We start from the raw sequence: 13,103 nt of genomic DNA, 5'->3' as shown, positions 1-13,103 counted from the left end.
GAAAGTTTCCTTCAAGTCAGAGGGAGTTAGGGCCAAGCAGTGGCTGAAGACTTGGAGCCAAATTGTGCAGCAATTGGTGAACTCAGAGTCAGACATACCTGGGATCAACTCCATGGTTGGTACTGGAAAAGCAAGGCAAATTTATTTTCAACATTATGTTTTATGGTATGATCTGCACTAAACTATAATGATCTGCAATTTCAAGCCAATTGAAGGTAGATCAAAATGTAAGATTAAGGTTTTTCTTCCCCTTATCAACTTAAATGTGCTTTCTCCAATACCTCGCACTACCATTAGATGCCAGAGCTACATGTTACTGTCAAAACCAAACTCAGATCTCAGCCTTGAGTTGGGATGTTCCCAAAGTCCTGGAAAATCCAGTGCTTCTTCCAGACCAAAAATGTGCAAGTAGTTCTTGTAGTTGTGAAGATCTGAGACCTGTGCAGGCCAACGTGCTCTGAGCTGTGATTTCTTCCCAGTTGGAAGATAAAGTATCAAAATACTTTTTCTCTTCTATTTTTCAACCTTTCCCCATTATGAGTGAGACTCAAAAGAGAAACTTCACCTGAAAGCAAATACTTCTGCATTTCCTCTCTTTTGAAGTACTGGTCAATTTGGAAAAACAAATCTCTCCGATTCCCTTGGTGCCCTGTAAATCAGTGTTCTTATTACTTGGACCTTGCTGAGATAAATCTGTCTACTACATGGGCAGTAAGAAAATTATGTATAGAACCCCAAAAACAGTTGTACAACAACTGATTTATTGAAAAATTTTAAGCAGAATATTTAGTGCATTGAGTGAAAAACATTGTCACTTCAGCAGGAATAATTTCCACAGATAAGTTTTAAAGCCATAATAGTTACTGCAAAAAATGCCTATTTCGTACAGCAGCGTTTGGTCTCTGTGAATGTCTTGAATTGTATATATTTATTCAGTAGAATAAAGCATTGTGCTTTAATTTTTTCTCCTGTAATTTCATACATGTTGACAACTTCAGTGCGCTCACGCCAATTTCTCCGCCATCAGCTGTTTCTATCAGCAGAGCTGGATGCGTGTCACTGGGGTGGGCTCAGGTACTTCTGCAGATGGCACATTCGAAAGGGTGGGAAAGAAAACTGAGTATTCTTTAATAACATTGGGAAATACTTTTCAAATAGCTTTCAGATTTGGTAAGTAAGGTGAGAGCTAGCAAACTGTGCACGTATTAGTGGCCAAAGGCTATAAATAGATTCCTAATTATCAAATGAAAAATGAGACCATCTCTGTGTGATTCAATGCAGTTAATAGTCTCTCTGTTCATCTATTGGTCTATGTTGGTATAAACATGTAAAATATGTTACCTTTTTCAGGTGATGTACTAAATACCCTCTTTTTTCAATCTCATTGTAATAAAAGCCTAAGCAGCCATCATTAATTAAAGAAGAAAAACAAGCAACATTTAAGAGTATACAAGGTAAATGCAAGAGATAGAATAATAATGGCACTATTTTTCTGTAGTTTTCAGTACCCTGCCTTTTCTTTTTTTAAAGGCAATACAATATTTATGATGTGCCTGATCACCTAGTCAGTTATTTTTAGCCCATTATTAAATAGGAATTTTCTTCCATGACACCTTCCGTTTTTATCAGCAGGTGATTTGGATTTGCAAATCATGGGTCCTATTGATTAAAGGTGCTGAACTCCTACGGTTTCCATTGATTTCAGCAGGAGATGCAAATGTTCTGTGCCTCTGAAAATTGGATCCCATGTACTTAGATGTAACCATCCCTGACTTCAAAATGACTATTTTATATACAAATGAATTCTCAAGTATGAATGTGAAGTTGTCCCTATTCCTAGTGATATTATCTCTGATGTGTGTTGGGTCTTAAATTATATTCATACAGAGGGTGAGGAAATTAAAACCTCTGTGTTTGTTGTTGTTACCTACCACTTCTTGCACTCTACAAGGCAGAGTGATGGCTTCAGGACTGGGAAAGGCTAGACCAAATTTTAAGGATATTCATCCCTCAACTGATTATATTGGTTGCATACCTTTATGCAATACAAAAAGGTGGGGGCTAGAAAGTCTGCAGGAAAGGGTCAAGGGGCTAATGTGCTGATTTTACATTGAAACATGCCGTGGTATTTTCCATGCTGCTGGGTGCTTCAGGTCTAAGTAAAAGCCATGATACAGATGTGCAACATCGTAATGCTTCTGAACTCATCAGTGAGATTACTCTGGCTGAGACAGGTCCATCAGGGTTTTGCAGCTGGAAACCATGGCCTCTGCTCTCTCTGAGTCTGCATCCTGCTGATGAGCTTGATATTGTCACAAATCTTCAAGTGCACTGAGGAGTAAGCCTGACAGCATTGTACTATTGTCTAAGATTAGGTTTTGTTTGTTCCTAAGACTAATGGATGGCTTAGTAATGAAAAGTGAAGCCAGGATGGTCATTATATCTCTGAGTAGGAGGATTGTAGGTGAGGGGGGGTGTTCTTGTTCTCAAGTATAGAAATATGTTGTGGATAAAAAGAAGGCTGCTTGAGAATGAGGAGAATGCCTGAGATAGGACGAACAGAGCAACTGTGTGGAAAAACCCTCGTGTCCTGAAATGGCATTTCTTTGATTCAAAATGATATTAACAGTCTCAAATTTTCAAATTGGTTCAGAGCAGAATGACACTAGCATTTTAGTTACAGAGTGAACTTGCTAAAGAACTTCTCTTATGTAGACCAAAATATCAGAACCCTGATTCTGACTTTTATACATTCAGGTATTTTCACATCAATCCACCTTTACAGTGCCCAGCTGCAGTTGGAGAACTGATGCACCATGTGGCTTCATGCCACAGTGAAATCCAGTTTTATAAGCGGAACTTGCTTGCAGTTACAGAAAATAAGTACTTTTCTGGCACTCGGTCAGAGCAGGTGCAGAAAGAGTAGTCAGCTGCTGAGATACTTTCTACTACAGCTCTTCTGAAGACTAGGCTTCAGGGGGATGATCTACTGAGATTTTCCAGAATAACTGGAAACAGAGCAGAAAGCTAAACAAAAGCCCTTAGTGGAGGTCAGCAATTTGGAGAGACTTCACGAATGCAGGATTTTTGTCCTCTGAAGTTTGTCTTGGGGACTGATAAGTACTTATTGCACAGGACTTTTCTGACATCTCTTCACTACGGAGAGCCTGTTTTGCACTGCAGCCAAGGCTCCTATTCATATTCTGCCAAACGTGTAGCAGAGGAGTTGACAAGCTGTGCTTACACAGAAGGTAGATAAGAATAAATTAAATTAGATCATTGGCTTCATAGCAGATGGTGGTTTAATCCAGTTTACAAAGTGAGTTCTGAAGAAAAATAAAATGGTATATTTGTGAATATTTACTTAAATATGCTGCAGAATTGCAAAGACTCAGTTACTTTATCTGGAAATATCAGTTGATTTTGTTTAATTGTAACTTGCTTATTTACATCAGACGTAAAACCCCAAGCTTTGGTTCCAAATAGAGCCCAACTGGTTTGAATTACAGCAGTAGTGTGAAGTAATCCACATGGAGAAGCTGGCTGCCCATGGTTTGGATGGCCGTACACGCCGCTGGGTGAAACATGGCTGGATGGCCAGGCCCAGAGAGTTGTGGTCAATGGAGTTAAATCCAGTTAGCGGCAGGTCATGAGCAGTGTCCCCCAGGGCTCAGCACTGGGGCCGTCTCTAATTAACATCTTTATTCATGATCTTAACAAGGGGACTGAGTGCACCCTCAGTAAGTTTGCAAATAACACCAAGCTAGGGGGACCTTGGTGTGCTGATGGGCAGTGGGCTGAAGATGAGCCAGCAATGTGCCCAGGTGGCCAAGAAGGCCAATGGCATCCTGGCTGGGATCAGGAATGCTGTGGTGGGCAGCACCAGGGAAGTCATCCTGCCCTGCACTCGGCACTGGTGAGGCCTCACCTCCAGTGCTGTGTTCACTTTGGAGCACCTCAGTACAGAAAGGACATGGAGGTGCTGGAGCAGGTCCACAGAAGGGCAACAAGGCTGGGGAAGGGCCTGGAGGATTTGTTTTGTGAGAAGAGACTGAAGGAACTGGGGCTGTTCAGTCTGGGGAAGAGGAGACTGAGAGGAGACCTTACTGCTCTCTTCCAGTACCTGAAAGGTGTTTACAGCAAGAGTGGGGTTGTTCTCACTGGTGACAGGACGAGGGGAAATGGCCTCAAGTTGAGCCAGGAGAGGTTTAGGTTGGATATCAGGAAAAACTTCTTTACAGAAAGAGTTGTTAAGCACTGCAATGGGCTCCCCACGAAGGTGGTTGAGTCACCATCCCTGGATGTGTTTAACAACTGTTTGTATGTGGTGCTCGGGGACATGATCTGTCAGAGGTTGTTAGAGTTAGGGTAGCATGGTTAGATTGTGGTTGGAGTCGATGATCTTTAAGGTCTTTTCCAACCTGAGCAATTCTATTTGAATTCAGTAAATAACAGTTTAGAATATATATATATATCTGTGCCACAGTTTTGGCCCAGTTCAGCTCTTTTTAAGCAATTAAGTAACCAGAGATCTGCCTCTAGATAGAGAAAATTCCTTAGGTGGCATACAGCTATATTATCCTTTTGTGTCCTTGTTCTAGGAAGGAAAATTATAGGTAGGTTAGAAGGTATAGGTCTTTAATTTATCTTCTTCTTGCAAGAGATCTATTTTATATCTAAAAATTACTTTTTAGCGAAGAAGCACAATAAATTAGTCAAGAAAAGCTCCGCACTGCAGGTAGAATCCTCTGTATTCAGGACAGGTCACTTAAATGCCCCTGAGCAGCTCTGCCATGCGGTCCAGCCAGGGCTGGCTGGGTGCCTGAGGAAGAAGCTTAGTTTCACCATGTTCGTGTGGTATCCTCTCTTCTCTTCAACTTCATTGAACAGAGAAGCCTCTAAATTTAGCATCTGGACTGCCATCCATAATGTATGTTGTAAACAAAAAAACACACTTCCTCTGTTATACTGCAATTTTATCTGAAACTTTGAATTAAACAGGACTATTCAATAAAATACAGGTATGCTGGCATCCATTGCATAAGCTCTATCTCCAAACATTATGTAAAGACAGTCAGAATTCGCCTTCATTTATATTTGCCTGCCTCCAAGTCACCTCAGTGAGAGCAACGTACGACTTTGCTTGTGGAAGAATGGAGCTCATAAATTACATAGCATCAAGTGATAGTGTCATGTTAGAGGAGTGAATATACTGGAAGTTCAAGCAACCCAAAAAAGAATGTCTTTTCAGATGAGATTTGAAGTGAGATGGAAGAATCGAGGAGACAGAAAGCAAGCTGGATGTTGAAGAATGCCAGGTAGAGAAGCGTGGTTGCTGCCAGCAGTGACAGTCTGGCACTGTTTTTGGACAAGAGGCTTAGTTTAGACCCCAGTGAGGGGACATCTTGGATTGATTCTCCCAGTGACTCACTGCAATCCTTGGTAGCTTTAAGAAGGATTGTTGTAGCTGTGAAGAATACTGAGGCTCCTAAGAAGCTGTAATGAAACCATGACAGTAACATCCACTTACCTCATAGTCTTTGGTTTTGCTTGAAACTGCAGCATCCACCAATGGCCTTAGGCACCCCACTGGTAACTGAGGTATTCTAAGTGATGCAAAATACAGGGTATCTAATGGTGGAATTTTTCTGAAATGCCAAGTGGCCAGAGCCAAAGTTATTTTTGTGTTTCGTATAGTATCGATGTAGTCATCATACCTTCAGGGCTGTATATTTAAGGAGCTTGACTTATGTAAACTAATGCATCTTTAGTCCTAATGATGGTTTTCGATGCTTAGTCAGAACACGCCCTCAAAAATGCTGTAGTTATGGTTTGTTTAAATAAACATCAGTCTGGAAGACTAAATCTTGAGGACAGAGCAGATATCTTCATCAGAAGACAAACATCCCTGCTCTACTCAGCCCAATCTTGCACTGGACAGATGCTTGGTCTGTGGAGTGAACCCTTATACTTGTGTACTGCACATGGGACCTACAGCTGAGCATCTTACAGATGGATTTTCACTGTGGAAAATAACGTTCTGTCCCACTGTTCAATTCCATATCACTGTCTGTGCTTCTCCTTGTAAAGCGGAAACAGTAAAAGCAAGAGATCTGCTGGAAAAATCAGAGAGAACGACTCAAAAGATAAGTTTGAGTGTTTTAATGGAATTCTGTATATGCCTACTTCTGAAGAGATTTGTGAGAAAGATTTGAAAATGTTACTTAATCTTATTTGGTAAAATACTTGTGTATTTTTAATATGATGCACATATGTTGCAGGAAACAGAGGTTTTGTATAAATTACATTTACATAAAAGTATCACAGCAAAGATAAAGGGAAGACAAAGCTCTGTGTCTGCTAAGTCCCTGCAGTTAGCTTCTGAACAAAGTGACCCTAAGAATGAGTGCCTCTCTGTGGTATGTGGTCTGTTTGTTGCTAGAGTCATGCTGGAATCCAAAGGTAATCTGACAAGAGCAGTAGTTTGTATACATACCAACTTGATAGCTGATGTAATGAAACTCAGGTTTACTTAAAGATTGCAAGATGAGCAATTTTCTGCAGTGACAATCATTTAGTTTAATTCAGGTGGATCTTATTTTCATAGCAGTTCAAATGTTTAGACTGGAATGTTCTTTAACATGAAGTTGCACTACCAGCATCACATGTGATCTCCCACAGAGTAGAATTCAAGAGTCCGATGCTGGCAGAGACCATCATCTCTACAATGCAGTTGGCGTTTCTCAGGAAGGAAACAGACTGTCAAACATGCATACAAACAGTTTTGCTAGCTTGCCAAGCTTTGGCACAAACTATAAAAACAACAGCACTTCCCAGCCTGAAGGGAAGACTGAGCAAGCAAACTCTTTGAATTGGTGCAAATGGATGACAAAATGAATGCATAGTGTGTGTTATCTGGAAAAGATATACAGTAAGGAAAAATATGTATTACATATTCAGTACTTGCTTCAGTGATGTACCCTCTGCAGCACATGCAAATACTGTCTTAGGAAATGAATAATAGCAACAATGGAAATAGCATAAGAAAGCAACTAGGCTATGTTCATGATTGTATAGCCACTAAAAACTTATTGATGTATGCAGTTATGTTTTGCATCTGGTGTTGATCTGTTTCAAGTGCTCATATAATTATTTTCATTAGGATAAAGAAATGTACATGCATTAGTTACCAGTCCCATTGCACTTTGTTCCTTTCTCTTGTTATTAACTCTTTAAATCATAATAATGCCCTGAAGCTCAAGCCAGGAGCCAGTGCTCTGGAGATATCAAGGCACACTGATTTTTATTGTACCTTCTGTAAGTAGAAGTAATCTGTCTTGCATTAATAAGCTGAAGGATCAGAGCTTAGGTCTATGTGATCTGACTGCAAGACCCTTTTCAAAGTGAAGGCACAGTCCCTTGGTAGTTTCAAATCCATGCAATATGAAGCAGTCCAGCAGGTCTCAGGTAGGAGATGTCTCCACTAGCACAGTGGGGAAAGCGTCCAGCGCTTCTTCTGGAGAGTAGGAATTTTCAGCTGTGTTTTCAGAGCCCAGACTTGGTGCTAGTGCAGCGGTTTTAGAACTCAGTAAGAATTGGGTCACTCAACTTGAAGCCAACATAAAATATAGGCATTGCTTGTACTTTGGCTGTGTCACCTCCTTGATTTGATAGAAGTGCTGTCATTTGCTTAATTCAAATCATGTGTCTGTGCTGGGTGATCCCGGAGCACACAGATCTGAAATTAATGATTGTAGACTGACACTTCTGCTTTCCTGTTGTAGTTTTGGCAAACCCTTGCCAGGAACTCATTGAAGGCATGGGGTTTTTGCTGTGTAGTCTAACTTTGAAGTAGGCAAGGGAGATGTGATCAAATGTGTAGAAAATAGATAAGTTTCCTATAGTGAGATTTCTTTTTCTCTTAAAACATACCCAATACAGAGAAAACGATGTATTTTCCAAAAGCAAGGCCTCATTCTAGAACCTCCTCAATTCTCTTGAGAGCCTCTGAGGTTCCTAACTAATTCAGGAAAGGAAGATATGGTGCCTTTTTAGGCGCCCACTGTGGGCAGATCTTAGTGCAAAATGCTGCATGTGGCTAAAGGACCTGTTTCTCAAGTTTTGCTCCTTTTGTGATGATTTCAGCTCCTCTGTGGGGGGTATCTTCAATCCATATTTTAGTGGGTCATCAGTGCTCCCTGCTGAGTTACTTCAATGCTAAGGCAGTGTCTTCTTTGGAAGAATTTGCCTGTCTCAGTAAGACCGAGGTAATTGTCTCAAATGACTGCATTACTATCATAGTATGCTTAAAATAAGGTCCTCTCTTGTTGTGTGTTTTCTTTAATTCACCTACCATTCTTCTGTACCTAAAATTAGAAAGAACAGAGAAGAAAGCAGAAAAAAAATGAATGACTTTGTTGCCAAAAAGGAGTAAGCAGACGCTATGGATGGAGATAAATTCATAAAAGAATTATAGATTTCCCAGTGCGTACATAAATAAAAGCATATTTCCATTAATGTGTTACAACATAACATTGTATATACTTTTTATCCAAAGCCTGGCTTATTTTATCTGCAGTATAATTCTAGGGCAAATTGATGAAGTCAGCTATTTTACTAGTGCTTAAACTGATCTAATTGAAAAGGTCTGAGAATATGGTGGGCACAAGTTTCAGTTAGAGATGGGTTGGAAAGTTTTACTTGGTGGCTGTGCTTTAATCCAACAAACTGTGACAGCTGAAGGCAGTGGGACAGCACTGAAGAAGCATTAGAATCTGTCACACAATATTTAAGGCATTCAACTGTTATCCTTTTAATTGCAAGTATTTCCTTCCATTAATTGCTGTAGAAATTCATCACCTTGACCTGGCTGATCTCCAAAAGAAAGTGTGGAAACTAATTAAACGTTGAGTTTTAAGGTAAAGTAGTAAATTGCTCATTAGAACCCTCGAAATTCTGATTTACTGCTAACAGAACTAAATAATACTTGACTTTGCAGAAACTGGGTCATAGCATTCTTTCTTTATGTGACTGAAGGTGCTGTAGCTTAGACATCAATTAATTGGTCTTCATTTTTTTTGCAGCAGTACACTTGTTCGGTTTAACCTGGCAGCTACAGCCTGTTGAAGGGCAGCTGTATGAAAATGGAGTTAGCAAAGGAAATAAGGGAGCAGAATCCACGGATACTACTTTCTCACCGATCGGAGGAAAAGTTTCTGATAAAACAGAAAAAAAAGGTATGTGCGAAGGTGAAGACAGACAGGTGAGGAATTTTTAAATATTTCTATGCTTCAGGTTCCATATTTTCTGCAATTTGGCAATGTTTTGAAGTCAGGTTCTAGCTTCTCTGGAACAATTTTAAAACAGATGTCAGAATCCCACAGCCTGATTGTTTGCTTTATCAGAACTCTCACTGAAATTAGCAGCTGACCCAAGTCATTAAGGAGGTAATGTTGAATAGCAAAGTAATTGTCTTTCTTTTGTGAGAGGTTAGAGGGCCTGGCTTCTGTTGTTAGAGAGGGAAGGTGAGAGTACATTTGCCACATCCCCTCACTGTGCTGAGGGCTCGTTGCTGTGCCCGTGTCTTGAAGACCAAAGCCAGTCTGAGCCACGCGAAAATCTTTGTGCTGACAGTTCAGAATATGCAGAAGGGCAGGAATCCTAATGCTTTTAGAGGCATCCGGTTCTTGAAGGCATAAACTAAAATACAGCATCCTGTCACATCCTGCCACATCCTGCCTTAACCAGTCATACTGAATCAGCATGCAGGAACCTCCTGGGGTTTCACAAAATGCCCGAGCCAATTTGGCAGCGGGGAGATGGACCCACAGCACTGCTCTCTGCAGCCCCATGCCTACTGCAGTAATTGTCTTGGGCATGAGTGATGCATCTCAGCATACTGTGGTGGCAGAAAATAGCTTTGGTGGTATGGCGAATAGTCTTGTATAGCCATTTTAGAGGCTGAACCAGCTGTTCTGAAGGGGCAGAGAAGTGCCAGAGCTGGCACGGGGAAGGGGTTGACTGTGCAGCCAGCAATGTAAAATTGTAAAAAGAGCAGAGCTGTTGAGAGGTTGCATCATTCCTTTTTCTCAAGTCTCTAATTCAGTGTTGTTAGCTCACCTACCCCAATATTAGCTAGAAACCCTGACCCATATTTTCCATTGACCACTACATAATACAGTAAGATGATGTTTTCTGACTCTAAGAAGCAGATCTTGCTCTCATTGCTTTTTAAAATACTCAGAAAAAGTTGTTAAATCCGATGGATTATATCAGAGAAAAATGAATAGAAATAGAAGATTAACCCTAGTCTTTCAGTTGTTAGAAGGAAAGTAAAACTGTACTGAGAGTTCTGCAATGTGGGAGATTTCCAGAATTTCCAGCATTTATAGCGGAGCAATGATTTGATTCTGTGTCTGCAAGGTTAGATATATGATTCTAAATATGAGACAAGGTGGGGCAGGGTTTGTACCATTCTGTGCAGAAGGAAGATTGCATCTCACATCAGCAGTCTTACAAATCAATGTGGCACAGCTGGATAGAGATCGTGGTAGATAAATGAGCAGCAGAAATATATATGAGGGCGCAATAATATTGTTATCCATTATTTCTTCTCTTAGAATGGATTGACAGTGAATTACAGTAAACGTTCTATACACTTTTGTATTTTTTCCTGGTGCACCATGGAAAATGTCTAAGATGTCTCAAATAGTTCTTCTAAAGTGCATTAAATCACTTTGCCAATATATTACAGATTTAATAAAAATCCATCCAAAGTGTTTGGCTTCCAGAGGAGAAGATATAGGAAAAACATCAAAACATGATCCTAGAAATTAGATATTTGATAATAGAGGAGACTCAAATGAGTCAATAGGGAACACAACGTAGTAGTTTAAATAAACAAATAACAGCCCCTTGTCTCAAGTGATCCTAATGTCACAATTCTCAGAGAACACTAAAGTGTGGAGAGCTGTAACACCAGAGCCACTTCTCCAAGGGCTTATCTGGTAGTTTACGGGGTCAGTCTTGAAGATAGGTAGACTGTTGTCCATCTTGTTGTCTTTCACCTCTTGGGAAACCTTCAATCCAGGCTGTAGGCTTGAGGAAGCATAAAAATAGCCATGTGGACTCAGTGCAAAGCATTGATACGTGCATAATCTATCTCTGGCAGCTTTATGATAGTTTCCTTCTCCTTTCCTCCCTTCTTATCTTTCTCTCTTTCCATCATCTTTAATATGTATCAGTAATTTTATACTCAATACTTGTGCCAAATACTCTACACTGATATCTTGAAAGGAGGACTAGAAACATGGAACTCCCCTCACTTCAACAGTGTACCAAAGAAAGTTGATACTTTGCCTTGAAGCCTCTAATGTGATTTCACAAGGATAAATAAATATTATCAGATGTTGTGACCCCCTATTTTCCCAACTCTGTGCAACAGCACGAGATGCTGTACCAGACCTTGAAAGCATATATTTAAGTAATTTTCTAATGAAAATCAAATTTACAAACCAGCAAGTCAGATTTCTTTAAGAAGTCATTTTATAACACAGTGACCCATGGCTATGAGTTAACATTTTAATATGTAGCAATGTGATTAAAATCTCAGACGTCCTATCGATGCTGATATTTACCAGGAGAGTACAAGGAGATTGATTGTTTCAGGATCAGTAATAATCAGCATATGGGTTCTTTCTTGTGAAGATAATTGGCACCATGCTGTTTAGAGCTTTACTTTCTTGAAGCCAAAAGAAACCTGTGATTAGGAGTCTATCTTCTGTTTTAGAATTGTGGAGAAAAGTGTGCTTAGGAAGAATGGGGAAGAATTAGTACCAGTTTGTAAGACTGGGAGCAGTACTAGGAATTGAACGTAGGTAATTGAATGATATTTTGTCGTGGGGAAAATGGTATGAGAAAGAAGCTTTCAGAACAAGTGTAGAAATTGTATTGCAACACTGTAATTTTAATAGCTTACCTACAACTTCACAAGAAAGTGTAAGAAAGCATTTGAGGATAGTCTGTGAATATCTCCATTGCCGTATTGGTTTGGCCAAATACTTGTTTCATTCAGTTAAGCACAAAAACAGAGCTAAATTGTTTTTTCAATAGAGGAGAGCACAGTGGCTCGGTGAATATGAAAATGCACTTCAGATGTGGTGCTTACAGTCGCCTTCTCATGCTGCGTGGTTATCTGAAGAAATAGTGTTGGAAAGGTAGGGGTGCTGCCGGTACTGCTTTCAGTAGGTGGAAGATAACGTGGATTTTTTCATTTTAGCATTGTCAACAACAGCATGCACTTCTTTCAGAGAAATAGCAGTAAATCCAAGTACATGTGTGGGGTTTTTTTAATTATGTGAAATCGTTACTGAAACAACATTTTCATCTGAACGTGGAATGACTTTTCAGAGAAGTGTTGCTTTGAGCCTAGCAACACTCACTGCTATTCAGCATAATTTGATAACACCAATTAGTGAAAATACTTTCTCAAAGAATGCCTGTGCCCTACGTAAAGGCCTTTTGCGTTTCATTTTCAACGACAAAGTAGGCTGCCTCACTTCAACAAACTCAAAGGCAGTTACAGTATTTTAAAAGACCTTGAACATGGACCAATAATGCCATTAACTTCAAAAATGATACCGTATCCTTGACTTTTTACTTAGTGCTCCACCATCTTGTAATTGAATCACGTTAATTACCATGTGTCAATATCACCAAAAAGTTCCTTAGTGTTTTACTTAACCCAGGGTAATTGCTTGCAAAGAATCATTAAGATTTAATATCTCTGGAGTACTGGAAATGGGGGAAAAGGTTTTTAAATTTACATCAGCTGAGTGGGATCTAATGTATGGGCTGGAGTGGGAGGGACTCGCTTTCTTTGCCCAGCTACACCAGACATTTAAATCTCCTCTCAGAACTCAACACACACAACTTTTTTCACTAAGGAGGTGAAAAAAAAAAAATTCTCACCTTGAACATTGCTAATGCAGTGATTTGGGAATTTTTTAGCTAGTTAATTAAGGAACAGATATATTTTTAGAGTACTAGCAAACAATTTCTGTGCTCCAAAAATTCATGCTTTTATATAGTAAGGTGTTAAAAGT

At 39.8% G+C, this 13,103-nt stretch overlaps 1 protein-coding gene across 7 annotated transcripts in view; it reads left to right on the top strand.

Annotated features, from left to right (window-relative positions):
- TENM1 (teneurin transmembrane protein 1) overlaps nt 1–13,103 on the top strand; it is an 823,045-nt gene that overhangs the window by 687,869 nt on the left and 122,073 nt on the right. For all 7 annotated transcript variants that reach the window (XM_052673651.1, XM_052673650.1, XM_052673645.1 and 4 more), the window contains one exon: nt 9,084–9,236. In XM_052673651.1, the coding sequence (XP_052529611.1) occupies nt 9,084–9,236 (153 nt within the window). The remainder of the gene's footprint in view (nt 1–9,083; nt 9,237–13,103) is intronic.

Source organism: Tympanuchus pallidicinctus, unplaced genomic scaffold, assembly GCF_026119805.1.
Source record: "Tympanuchus pallidicinctus isolate F22 unplaced genomic scaffold, pur_lepc_1.0 scaffold13, whole genome shotgun sequence".
In the NCBI taxonomy this organism is placed as follows: domain Eukaryota; kingdom Metazoa; phylum Chordata; class Aves; order Galliformes; family Phasianidae; genus Tympanuchus; species Tympanuchus pallidicinctus.
The sequence above is the reverse complement of the archived record's forward strand: the minus strand, read 5'-3'. Positions and strand labels throughout refer to the sequence as shown.